The sequence below is a fragment of the Mustela nigripes genome, chromosome 6 (genome assembly GCF_022355385.1).
Source record: "Mustela nigripes isolate SB6536 chromosome 6, MUSNIG.SB6536, whole genome shotgun sequence".
Lineage (NCBI taxonomy): Eukaryota > Metazoa > Chordata > Mammalia > Carnivora > Mustelidae > Mustela > Mustela nigripes.
The window spans coordinates 128,815,826-128,828,144 of NC_081562.1; the positions used below are offsets into that span (position 1 = coordinate 128,815,826).

The 12,319-nt window shown below is 38.4% G+C and overlaps 1 protein-coding gene across 8 annotated transcripts in view; it reads left to right on the forward strand.

The window, feature by feature from the left end:
- The window catches only part of NEBL (nebulette), a 362,713-nt gene that overhangs the window by 277,436 nt on the left and 72,958 nt on the right, over nucleotides 1-12,319 (forward strand). For 5 of the 8 annotated variants that reach the window (XM_059404207.1, XM_059404212.1, XM_059404211.1 and 2 more), the window contains exons 6-7: nucleotides 951-1,052; nucleotides 2,019-2,120. The exons of 2 other annotated variants lie outside the window; for them this stretch is intronic. In XM_059404207.1, coding sequence (XP_059260190.1) covers nucleotides 951-1,052; nucleotides 2,019-2,120 — 204 coding nt within the window. The remainder of the gene's footprint in view (nucleotides 1-950; nucleotides 1,053-2,018; nucleotides 2,121-12,319) is intronic. One more of the 8 variants, XM_059404209.1, reaches the window with a different exon arrangement.

Sequence of the window (12,319 nt, forward strand, 5' to 3'; positions counted from 1 at the left end):
ATGTAATGGACAAATCGACCAGCCCCTGGTGATAATTATCTATTTTCTGGTGGAAAATAGATGAATACTCCTTCAGCTCATGACTGAGCTCAGGAGGCAGAGAAACGGACAGACTGGTGAGGTGTTGACTGTGGGACGTTACACCAGTTCTCATCTGGTTTCTCCTCCTGTTTGTCAGTCGTGTTAATCTAAATAACCACCATCATTTTAAGTATGCTTGGTAAAATGTACATGTATTTTTTCTGTTGAAATGTCTATTTTCCACACTTTGGTTTGATTGTATCTCGTGCATTCAGAGAATGAATGTTCCTTAATGTCATTGCTTTTATTTTCGGAGGCTCAAGTCATTGCGATGGTATTTGCTAGGTAATAAAAACATCAGTACTCATGACTAGACTTGCCAGACATGGGCATTTTAAGAGTCCAGTCAGAAAAAGAAAAAGAGAGCTGGAGAGAGGAGCTTTACGTGCCCTCACCCCAGGAAGTGATTTTCTACACTCATGTGCTGGGCTTATCCTACATCCAGTGGGGGTCGAGACTGTGTGATGGGCAAGTTACAGCCCTCGCTGGGGATTTTCTGTATGTGAACATGTACATACACATTTACATTCAATGACACGCTTTTCAGGTGATAATTCACGAAGAATTCCATAAGATTCTCTAAGACTGGTTTTGTGCTGAAGTCTTGGGCTCACAAATTTTAGATTGTATGACTCCAGTTCACACGTAATAATGCTAGTGAGACTTAGGCATGGTAGAAAAAAAATAATGTATCTATTCAAATAAATGTTGTGCATACAAAAAATTTAAAAAACAATTTATGGTCGCTGGGTTCTCTAAGATGATGATGGCAAGAATAATTGATGTGATGAACATTGAGATTGGTAGCCCTGAAACATGATTAATTTCTTCTTTCTTTTTCTTTCAATCAAAATTGTCTCTTTGATCAGATTTCTTATAGAAAAGATGTGCAGGACGCCCACACGTACAGTGCAGATCTCAACAGACCAGACATCAAGATGGCAACACAGCTCTCCAAGCTCATAAGCAATGTAATCTCTCTTTCTTATCTTGAGCAGAAATGATTTCTTATTTTTTCAGAGACGACACGTGGCTTTGGTGGTTGACTGGTTAATTTAATTAATGAAATTAATCAATCTGAATTCACGATACCTCAAGTTTTTTATCTGAACTACCCCTTTGACTGTGTAAGTTATTCAGGTATATGCAGAAACTGCTCAAATTTGCCTTGACTTTGGCTAATGCTGTCATACTTTTAGAGAAGTAAGTGCTCTTTGGGTATAAGGTAACATCCAGATGCCTCAGTCTGAAAGTCAGTTTTGTTAGTCGTCTGGTCTCTCACCTTACCCTGTCCCAACGAACTTCATTTGGCCGTGTTCCCATTGTGTTACTGTTAATTGTGCAGATTCTTTTTTGTCACCATTTACCCTTGTACATTTTCTATACATGTTGACTGTTTTCTTGTTATATCTTCTCCAATATATCCTTATTGGTTAATACCATTTTAATTAAATATATGTTACAGCCTGGTTAAAAATGATGACTTCACACAAACCAAATGTTTGAATAACAGAGACTATACGTGCTTCAAAATTAATAACTATTTACAAGATTTAACTTGATGCTAACCAAACGGGGTTAGATCAGTTCCTAAGGTGAAAGGAACCATACAGGCTATCTGTCTGCAGAAGGCAGGGTCTCAATTATCCAGAAATTTCTCCTAATTTTTTTCAGTGTTTATGCATCAGCACAATGATGAGGACAGGGTACATAGACTCAAATTTAGTAATTATTTTACTACAAAAAAGGTTGAATTTATTTACATAACTACTCAAAGTCAATTTCTGCTCTACCAGTCTGCATTTTAGCATTTGGTGAGTTGTAAAAAATGCTTTTTTTATGGACTGAGGGTCTATTATAATTTTTTCAGCTAATATTAATATAATTCTTCATTGGGAAGTAGAAATATTTAACATTCTCTTATTTATTCATTTTAGGCAGAGTACAAGAAAGGGCAAGGAGTAATGAATAAAGAGCCTGCTGTGCTTGGAAGACCAGATTTTGAACATGCTGTGGAAGCTTCTAAACTTTCTAGTCAAGTAAGACTCTAGTGGTGATTCCACAATGATTTTATTCAGAGATTTTGTTTCTAGTGGCACAGGAAACTATTTCATTTTAGATAATATCTTTAATTGCAAGAATATGCAAGGATTATGTTTCTGAAACCATTTCAGATAGGATTGCAATAATTACAAGTTTTAGTAAGAGATAAAAGGAGTCCGGTTTTAAGCATAAAACAAAGTTTTCTCCTGGCTCAAAGTCTAATCTTTTTCATTGAGGTTAGCCGTGTTGTCACATTTCCTAGGATTTCTGGAATTCAGCAATCATGATATCAATTAGATTAGATTAGATAGATAATTAGATTGCTGTTTATCTATACACCTATACATACAGTTTTTAACTAGGTAGTAAAATATCGACTTTCATATGCTCTAGTTTAGTCACAAAATAAGAAAGAGGTGACGCAAATGAAGAAAACTTTGAAGTCTTATGGAAGAACATCAAACAAGATCTGAAAAAGTATAGAAATGTCATGTTTTTGGCTGAATGTCTCGGTAGATAAAAATGGTGATTCTCCCCAAATTAATATACAAATGTCATGCAATTTCAATTACAAGCCAATAGATTTTTTAAAGTATATGGATAAATGATCTTAGAGTTTGAATGGAAAGGAAATGCCTGAGAAGAGCCTTTAGAAGTATGAAAATGAAGACCAGTGAAGGAAAACTCAAGTTATGGGTTACCATAACATAATATAAAGCCACTGAAATTAAATCAATATGGGATTAGTACAGTAAGAGATAAAATGATCAGTAGGATAGAATAGGGAATCCTGAAATAGAGTTCAATATGTATAAGAATTTAATATATGATGAAAGTGTTGGTTCAAGTCAGTGGGAAAAAAGTTATATTAGTTCATAAATGGCGCTGACATAACTGTCCATCCATCAGGGTAAAAATAAAATTGGACCTGAATCTTAACCTATATACAAAATGAATTCCAGATGGATTAGAGATGGGAATAGAAACAATAAAATAATTTTAAAATCTTAAAAGAAAACCCAGGAGAATATATATATACCACATAGGGGTGACAGATTTGGTCTTAAAAAGACTGGAGATCTAGAAGCCATAAAAGGATAGTTACACATACCTGACCATAGAATTTAAACTCTTTCAATGGAAAATGATAATATTTGCCAAGTTAATAATAATAGAATCAAAAGCAACCTTTATACAGTTATGGTGTTTTCAACTTTGAAAATACACATTCCTCAAGTTGCAAAAGTTGGATGACATTTCAAAATGGAGAGGTGTAAATGAGGAAAACTATAAAATCGGACTGAAGAACGTGAAATGATACCTGAACCAATGAGAAAACCAACTGTGCTGTAGCTCGGGAGTATCATAGAAATGTTAATTCTTCCAAAATTAATTTTAAAATTTCATGCAAGGGCCCCCTGCTGGCTCAGTCAGTAGACCATGCAATTCTTGATCTAGGGGTCATGAGTTTGAGACCCACGTTGGGGGTAGAGTTCACTTAAAAAAAAAAAAATTAAAAAGTTTTTTCTAAAAACAAAACAAAAAAACTGTGCAATTCCAGCTAGAATCCAAAGAGACTTTTTAAACAAAATTTAAAAAAATTTTTTTGAAATAAATTAAATATTTGAATAAATTAAGTATATTAGATTATCTATGGAGAAGGAAGGGTCTGAGAAAAGCTTTCTAAAATGTAGAAAGAAGATCGCTTCTTGGCCTTTTGGCTAAGATCAAGTGTAAAATGTAGAAAGAAGAGCTGCTGTCTTCAAATATTTGGAAAAGCACTTGTAATGCAAATGATAAGAACATTTTCATATCTAGAATATACAAAAGTTCTTTAATAGTGAAAAGAAAAAGACTAAAAAGCCCTGTAGAAACATAAGTAGAGGAGATGAATGAGCAGTTATAAAGGGCAACATAATTACAAAATAGTCAATAAACATTTTAAAGGATGTTCAGATTTATTCGCAGAAAGAGAAATGCCAGTAAAGCATGTACACCTGTCACATCCGGTGAGTGTGGAGAAAAGGACATCAGTGAGGGTTGTGTAGATGGAAGGGTTTGGTGTAACAGATAGATTTGAGCTAAGATGGACTGGAAAGTCTGCTGAGGGGAAGGCCCCAAATAAAGGTTGGGAATGTGCAGGACAGAGAAGAGCTGTCTGAGAGACAGCAGAGGCTTCTCAGCAGGGACAGGGGAGTCGTAAATATACAAGGAAATCCGGGAGGAATTGAGATGCTGTGATGACAGTGAATGGGTCAGTGTTGTATTCATCTGGACTGTGGGCCATATTTATGGAGCAGAATAGGAATAATGTGTTCTCTACAAAAAAAGGTAAAGAAGAAAAAGGGATTTCAGTTGTAGTAATTGGGAGTATTGTAGAGTTAAATTCAGAAATGGAGTCACCACTGCAACTTCTCACCATTTTAACTATAATCTTTCAAGTACCCTCCACTTTCAGGTAGGAAATGGATTGTCACAGAAAATGTTGAGCAGAGAAGCATTGTAAAGAAGATATTACTTAAGGGAGGTTAGCGTGGCAGCACTGTGCAGGAGACAAAGCCTCATGAGAGGCAGCGTCCCAGAGGCCAGCTGGGAGGCCGCCATCTTGGTCCACAGCTGGGGTGCTAAGAAGCTGGGACAACTCGCTGGTTGTGGGGTGAAGATGAACAAGGAGGGTGAATGAGAGACTCCTGAATGCCAGTGTGCCTCATACCCATTGTTTTATGATGTATAAGGCCCTTTTACTTACAAAACAACTATATGATTCAGGAGCCTGTGGATGTGCTGAGAGCCTGGGGACATGTGCTTGTCTGGGACCCGAGGTGGGCAGGGGCTCCTGGGGTCTCCGCTCATGCCAAAAAACACTTGTTGGAAGAAGCAGGGCAGAGCAGCGTACATTTGGCAACTCTTCTCCAGTCTCTTCTGGGGACAAAGACCTCCCCTCGACTGTATAAGTGAAGCAGCATATTCTAGAAAAACTCTACGGTTTGGTTGAGGGGTTGGGAAAATGGGCTCCAGAGCAGGACTGCCTGAGCTAAACTCCTAGTTCTGCCTCTTGTTGGCTGAGGGAACTTGGACAATCTTTCCATATGCAGCAGCCTCATCTGTAAAATGGGAACGACTGCAATACCTCCTTCTTAGGCTTGTCGTCAGGGTTAAGATGCTGTCCGGCTCATAAAAACGTGCTGTCACTTCACAAGACTACTTTAACTGCCGATATTCAGAATAGCTTTCCACCTGCCTTTTTGCAGGAATTTACGCCCAGATTGAAGCAGGAATAGTCACACTGGCCTTTAGATACCAGTCTGCAAGTCATTCCTTTATGATCTTATTTGAGAGTTTTTAGCAGAAAATTTTGGTATTTGAGCTTTTCTTTTGATATTTCAAATTCAGTTACCAGAAATCCTACCCTTCGCTCCAATCTTGGTTTTTAGGGAGGTCTTAAAAAAAAAAAAAAAAGAAGAAAATCCAAATCCTTTAGCAACTGAATGATCAAATACCTAAGCAGGTTGTAATTTGCAAGTTACACTGTATCTATCATCTTTATTTTTTCCACGACATTTTTGCATTTTGAGTGTAAAAACTCATCAGAAGAAAGGAAAAGTGGGCAGGTGAACATATAGGACTTCTGGAATGAACTTGATATGCTCCATTTGTATTTTCAGGTATATGAACTAGAGACAAGGGTGGAAATTATGGTTTATTATTTTCATTGGCATCTCTGAAGACCACATACATATTCTTTTGCTCCTAACCTAATGTTGGATTGGGAATACAGGAGCACTCAAAGGCAAAGAAACACCCAGGAGGGAAGTGACTTAGCAATGGCAATGAGCAGGGGACCTGGGGGCAGGGGCAGGAACGGAAGAGCAGATGGTACCAGGAGCACTGTACGAGGGAGGGAGAAGTGAGGAGGCACTTGAGGTTTGTGGGGATAAGACCTGCCTGACGAAGAGCTGAGAACAAGAAACCAAGGGGCAGAATTCTCCCAATTTACCAGGAAATTATGCTCTGTGGGATTGAACCCAGAAAAGGTAACAGAAACACAAAACCTTTCCTGCTAATTTGTACAATAGATTTGTCCCCCCAGTTGCCCCCCTCTAGTTTCCTTGTTTAAACTTAGAAGGCACATAACATTACGGTCAAGTAATTAAGAGAAAAATCAGTAAAAAAATTAAAGTGAAATCTCATCTGCCAAGATAATGAGATTGGTGTATTTACAAGTATCTTAAATGTTAGTGGAGTAACTGTTGAAGCCATCATCTTAATTCTTCCAAGAGCAGTTAATTTGTTAATATATTCATATATCGTTTTAATTTATTACTGGAAATTTGTCTCTGTGCTGAATGGAATTCTTTTAGTTTTATAACATCAAGGAAACTTTTGTATTTATAATAACTAGTGTTTGTTCTAAAATTGCATGTGATGTATTGATAAGAATGGGTTTGAAACATAAAAAGTACATTTTAGATTGCCATTAAAGTTTAATTATAAATATTGTCCTCAAATTGAATGGGAATGTTAATTGGTTTGGAGAATCTCCCATTTCCCTTCCTGGCAAGCGCTCTCCCAACCAACCTCTTTACACCCAAGTATTGGCTTCAAGGTCGTGTACTTGAGTTGCCAATTGAAATTGTATTCCTTTATTCTCAGTGCTTTTTCTTTATTATTCTTAATACAATTTATATTAGTCATATTTATATATGTGTTTATGTTCTTTAAAAAGATTTTATTTATCCATTTGAGGGAGAGAGAGCACGAATGTGGGAGAGGGGCAGTGCGAGAGGGAGAAGCAGATGGGAGCCTGATGTGGGCTTGATGGGCTGAATCCCAGGACCCCAGGATCACGACCCCAAAGGCAGACACTTAACCGACTGAGCCGCCCAGGTGACCTATATGTGTATGTTTTAAATATCTCCTTTATTACCACACAGCAGGCTTCCTGGGGACACGGTTGACATGTGTTTAATTCATCATTATAGAATGGCACAGACTGGACCTCTGTAAATATACATAGACCAATTAATTAAACACATCTCTCTAGCTCATTCACGGTGCAAAATCAGTAAGGTGTTATTTTGTTGCAGAAATAAGGACAGTGATATGATTTTGTGTAAAATTCAGACTTGGAAATACTATTAATTTTATGGCAACTTCTACATAAAAATCTAGTTATACTGTCTTCTTTGACAGCTTTTAGTTCAATTTCATCCAAAATTGGAGGTTTAGGGATGTGGCATTGTGTTATTTGTTTACTTTCCATTTTTTCCGATAATTAAGGTATATCATCAAAGTTTCCATTTTCTTCCTAACAATTGTTTCTCTGGCTGTCATGAAAAGATGTCCTTTGGGGTCTGCTTTTTTCTGCCTTTTTCTGTCTCTCTGAATCTGATCCATAGGTGGTGCTGCAAAGCCCAGTGCCCCTTGTGGCGAAGCTTTGAACTACAGAGTTTAGAAGTCAGGCTTCAGATCATTGGAACACTGCGTTGTCCAGAAATAGTTAAGAGGAATGAATTTAAGAGATATTATTGTAGTTTAACTCTTCCATTGTTTTCTCCAAGTGTGGGCCTCTGAAATCCTTGCTAAATATGTTAAAATGCCTTAAAAACTTTTAGGATTAGGATCCTCTATACCATATATATATATATATATATATATATATATATATATATATATATGTTTTTTTTTTTTTTTGCAGATTTAATTTATTTATTTGACAGAGAAAGACATAGCTATAGAGAGAACACAAACAGGGGGAATGGGAGAGGGAAAAGCAGGCTTTCCACAGAGCAGGGAGCCTGATGCGGTGCTCAATCCCAGGACCCTGGGATCATGACCTGAGCCGAAGGTAGACGCTTAATGACTGAGCAACCCCGGTGCCCCTACCTTTCTTATAATTAAAAAAAAAAGTTGGTAAACATCAAGATCATTAGATTTGATGATATTTATAATGTAAATGAAATCAATCACGAGTGTAAGTAAACTTAATTATTTCCAAAGGGATCGACTTAAGCATAAGGGATAACATTTATCTTAAAACCATAGCAAAACCACCCAACCCAACACCTATTTCTCCCTTTCTCAAATGGTCTTGGGAAACCAGTTGGTCAAGGGAATGCATTGCTTCTGGAGATGTGAGTGTGGGTAAAGAGACACTCAGATGTGTGAAGTGTGGGTTGAAAATAGGATGTTGGGTCTGTATGTATAGCGAGTGAATGAACCAGTCAGAGGTGAGCGAGGGACCTGTTGAAACCAGTTGGCTCTTCTCTCACCTCATTTAATACGCAAACCTTACAGCAAGAGGTAAGAAACAGTTGGGTCAGAGTCTGCCAAGTGTGTTTTTTATGTAATGCAGTTATTTTACTCTGTGGTTAATTAATGGGAAACACTTGCATTTTTGTTCCTTAGGCATCTTTGAATTAGATCACACAGAGTACTCAAGCGTAGAGATAAATTTTACAGCACTTTGCTTCTTATTACATTTATTACAAGGATAAGAGTGGCAGATATATTTTAAATAACTAATATGATATTATAGAAATAACCTGAAAAGACTAGACAGATTTTTAAAATTCAAGTTTTAGGGTGTCGAGCTCAATGCATAATAGTGGTAGAAATCTTCAAAAATAAATTTCCCCAGAAAGGAGTCATGTACTGGTTAAACCAGTAAGTCTGAGGGAGACAGTTTGATATTGAGACAGTTTGTAATCCATTTCTGTATTTGAATCATGAATTAAGGGTGCGAATGAGAAAAAATGGTGCGAATGGATTTCAAACCTCCGGGCAGACATAACCATGATTTTGCATGAAATATAATCACAAATTTTCGGATCATTTGCATTACTTCTGTGCTTAATTAGTGATGTCACGAGAGTACTTTTTTATAATTTGTTATAATTTAAAAATATCAGACTTCTATTAAATACTTTCAGGAGAATATTGCGTTGGAATGGCATTTAGTTCTGAATAGCTTATTTTATGTACCCAATTATTCCTAAGAAGTGTAATTTATGCCCCAGTCCACCCTCATCAGGACCTAAGCTGACCAATGCTTGCTACATGTGAGGCGAGGCATACCAAATTCCCATGCATATTTTGGAAGAATGTGAATTTGGGATTTTTATTATTCTTCCCCAAAACATCAATTCTTTTTTTTTTAATGGATTGAATTTTTTTTTTTTTAAGATTTTATTTATTTATTTGACAGAGAGAAATCACAAGTAGATGGAGAGGCAGGCAGAGAGAGAGAGAGAGGGAAGCAGGCTCCCTGCTGAGAGCCTGATGCGGGACTCGATCCCAGGACTCTGAGATCATGACCTGAGCCGAAAGCAGCGGCTTAACCCACTGAGCCACCCAGGCGCCCTGGATTGAATTTTTTTTTAAGATTTTATTTATTTATTTGACAGACAGATCACAAGTAGGCAGAGAGGCAGGCAGAGAGAGAGGGGGAAGCAGGCTCCCCGCGGAGCAGAGAGCCTGATGCGGGGCTTGATCCCAGGACCCTGAGATCATGACCTGAGCCGAAGGCAGAGGCTTAGCCCGCCAAGCTACCTGAGAGCCCCCCAAAACGTCAATTCTGTGATCTCTGGTATTCAGTAATGCCTACTTGATCATTTCTGATTATGTCACCTAAATGTGAGTTTGTTTGTTTTCCTCAGGAACAATAAAACCAGCGCCCACTATAGAGGTGAATACAGAGACTGCCTCAGGAAACACCACCTGAACAGATAGGATCCTAATAATTTTTGAAAGTAGAATCATATATTTAGATGATCCTTCAAAATGGGTATTTCCCCATTTTAGAAAGAATAATATTGAGGTTTTGAAGTGGAAATTAAAACTTTAGAATGATTATTATAGATAAAAATACGGGGAAGGAATGAAGAAAAAAACTAAAGTTCTCATCAAAATCTATCGTAAGGCTATATCAAAATTTGAAGACATCATAGAGTTACCTGGCCCTACTTTTCAGTGAAAGAATTGCCTCTCAATGTTACCCTCCATGTGTTTGTTCAGCAGCAGATAACCTTAGCCATGCGTGACTGGGGCAAGCATGGGATGTTTCAAAGATCTATCAATGGTACATATTCTGCTTTGGGAGGTCAGAGAAGGCTTTCAGGAAAGCATTTCTAATGTTCATCAGAATAATTTCTGCACATCCTACAGGTGGTAGCTGAAATTTAACTTCTTTACATTATAATCAGCAGAAATCTCGACAAAAACTTCTGCCTAACAATACCAACTTTACCTTCTGCAGTAGAACAAATGCCTTTTTTAAATTTAAGTATTTGAACACAGTTATCAGCTGATTCTCAGTCTCTTCAGTAGAGCCCAGTAACTGACATAAGAGTATACATTACATGAATATTTCTTGAATGAATGTATGCATGAATGAATGAATGAATGAACAAATGGATAAAAGTCTAGCTGGAACTAGAAAGTGCAATGCAGATTCAATAGAATATTTTATTTTTTAATTTTTTAAAAAAATATTTTATTTATTTATCTGACAGATCACAAGTAGGCAGAGAGGCAGGTAGAGAGAGAGGGGGAAGCAGACTCCCTGCTGAGCAGAGAGCCCGATGCAGGGCTCGATCCCAGGACCCTGAGACCATGGCCTGAGCCCAAGGCAGAGGCTTAACCCACTGAGCCACCCAGGTGCCCCCAATAGAATATTTTAAAATCTATTGTTTTTCATTTCTTTTTACATTCTTTTTCTTCCTAATGGGATATAGTTCCAATCAATTTAACAGTGCCTGTGTGTGTGTGCGTGTGTGCACATGTACTTGGAGAATTAGAGGAGTAGTATTGGAGTTCCAACACCTGTCTCAGGGTGTGACTCATTCTATGAGCCATAAGAGTCTTTGCCTATCGCTTTCATCATTAATTTATATTTCTTTAAAGAATATATAGTAAGTGCCAAATCTATTCAAAGCATTATGCCAGGCACTAGGAATGAAGAGAGGAGTAAAGATCTATTCCTTGCTCATTGTCAAATGGGAGAGCAGACATGCACAGATAACTAAAAATGTCCAAAATTAGAAAATAGCCCAATCTAGTCTTTCCAGGGAAAACTCGTCTTTAATAACAGGGTAGTATTACTATAAATTTATCTTTTAAAACATCAGGTGAAAAAAGCGCAGGCTTCTGCTTATATGGAACTATTTAAATCTAATCAAAATCCAACAATGCCGTGCTGGCTTGCATCAAGTTTTCCTTCAGTTATTCATGTTCTCCGAGCTCAGGCACTGTGAGCGCATATAAGTATCTATTAGCTAAGTGGCAGAAACAGATTATATCTGTTGCACGGGGAACCGCTCCTACTCTCTGCACGCCAGCAGTTACACGAGGGGCAGAGGGCACACAGAGGGGGTGAAGCTTGGAAATTAACCCGACACGTTCTCACCTGCTGGGAAACCTGGCCGGTGTTCTTCCCAAGAGAAAGCACGTTTCTGAAAAGCAATCATCAGTCCTTAATGCGACGACTCCTTTTTCCTCTACTCATTACGCTGAGTGTGTGTTGAGGTCCTACCGTGAGGTGGGAGGAGTTCCTTCCTGAGGTTGGGAATGTGAGCAAGATACCCTCTGTCAAGACTGGGGTCAGAGATCCTTCCAATAGCAAATCTGCTCAAGTCACAGACATGCATAAAAGGACTTCATACTGGCCTTTAGATGAAGACCAAGGTCCACGACAGCTGTAAGGCTCTGTAGGACCTGATCATTCCAGCTCTCCAGTCCCTCCTGTAATCTCCCAACCTCTGCCACCCATGTGTTCTGAAATTCCTTGACCATGCTGTGCGTGCCTCTCTCTGGCCCTTCCACATGCTGTTCCTCGGGCACACGCCATCAGGACGCCTCCTACTCAGCCCTTTCCTCCCTTCCATTCACTAAGCACACACTCTTCAAGCTGTAACGTAAATACCTCATTTCCCCTGACTTGAAGAGCGTCTGCAACAACACGGTCCATGGTCTCATTGCCCTTTGTGGCCGCAGCCAGCTCACCCTTCCAGCGTCTGCTTAACCAGCACCAGGCATGCCTGGACGTGATCAAGTTCATTTCTTATTGCATGTCCCCGGGGCCTCGCTCACAGATGGGGACTTAGTGGGCACAGGTGTGTAAACACACATATGCATGCATACATGCATATTTATATATATGTGTGTGTCTAGAGGAATGTCTATATCTCTTTATCTC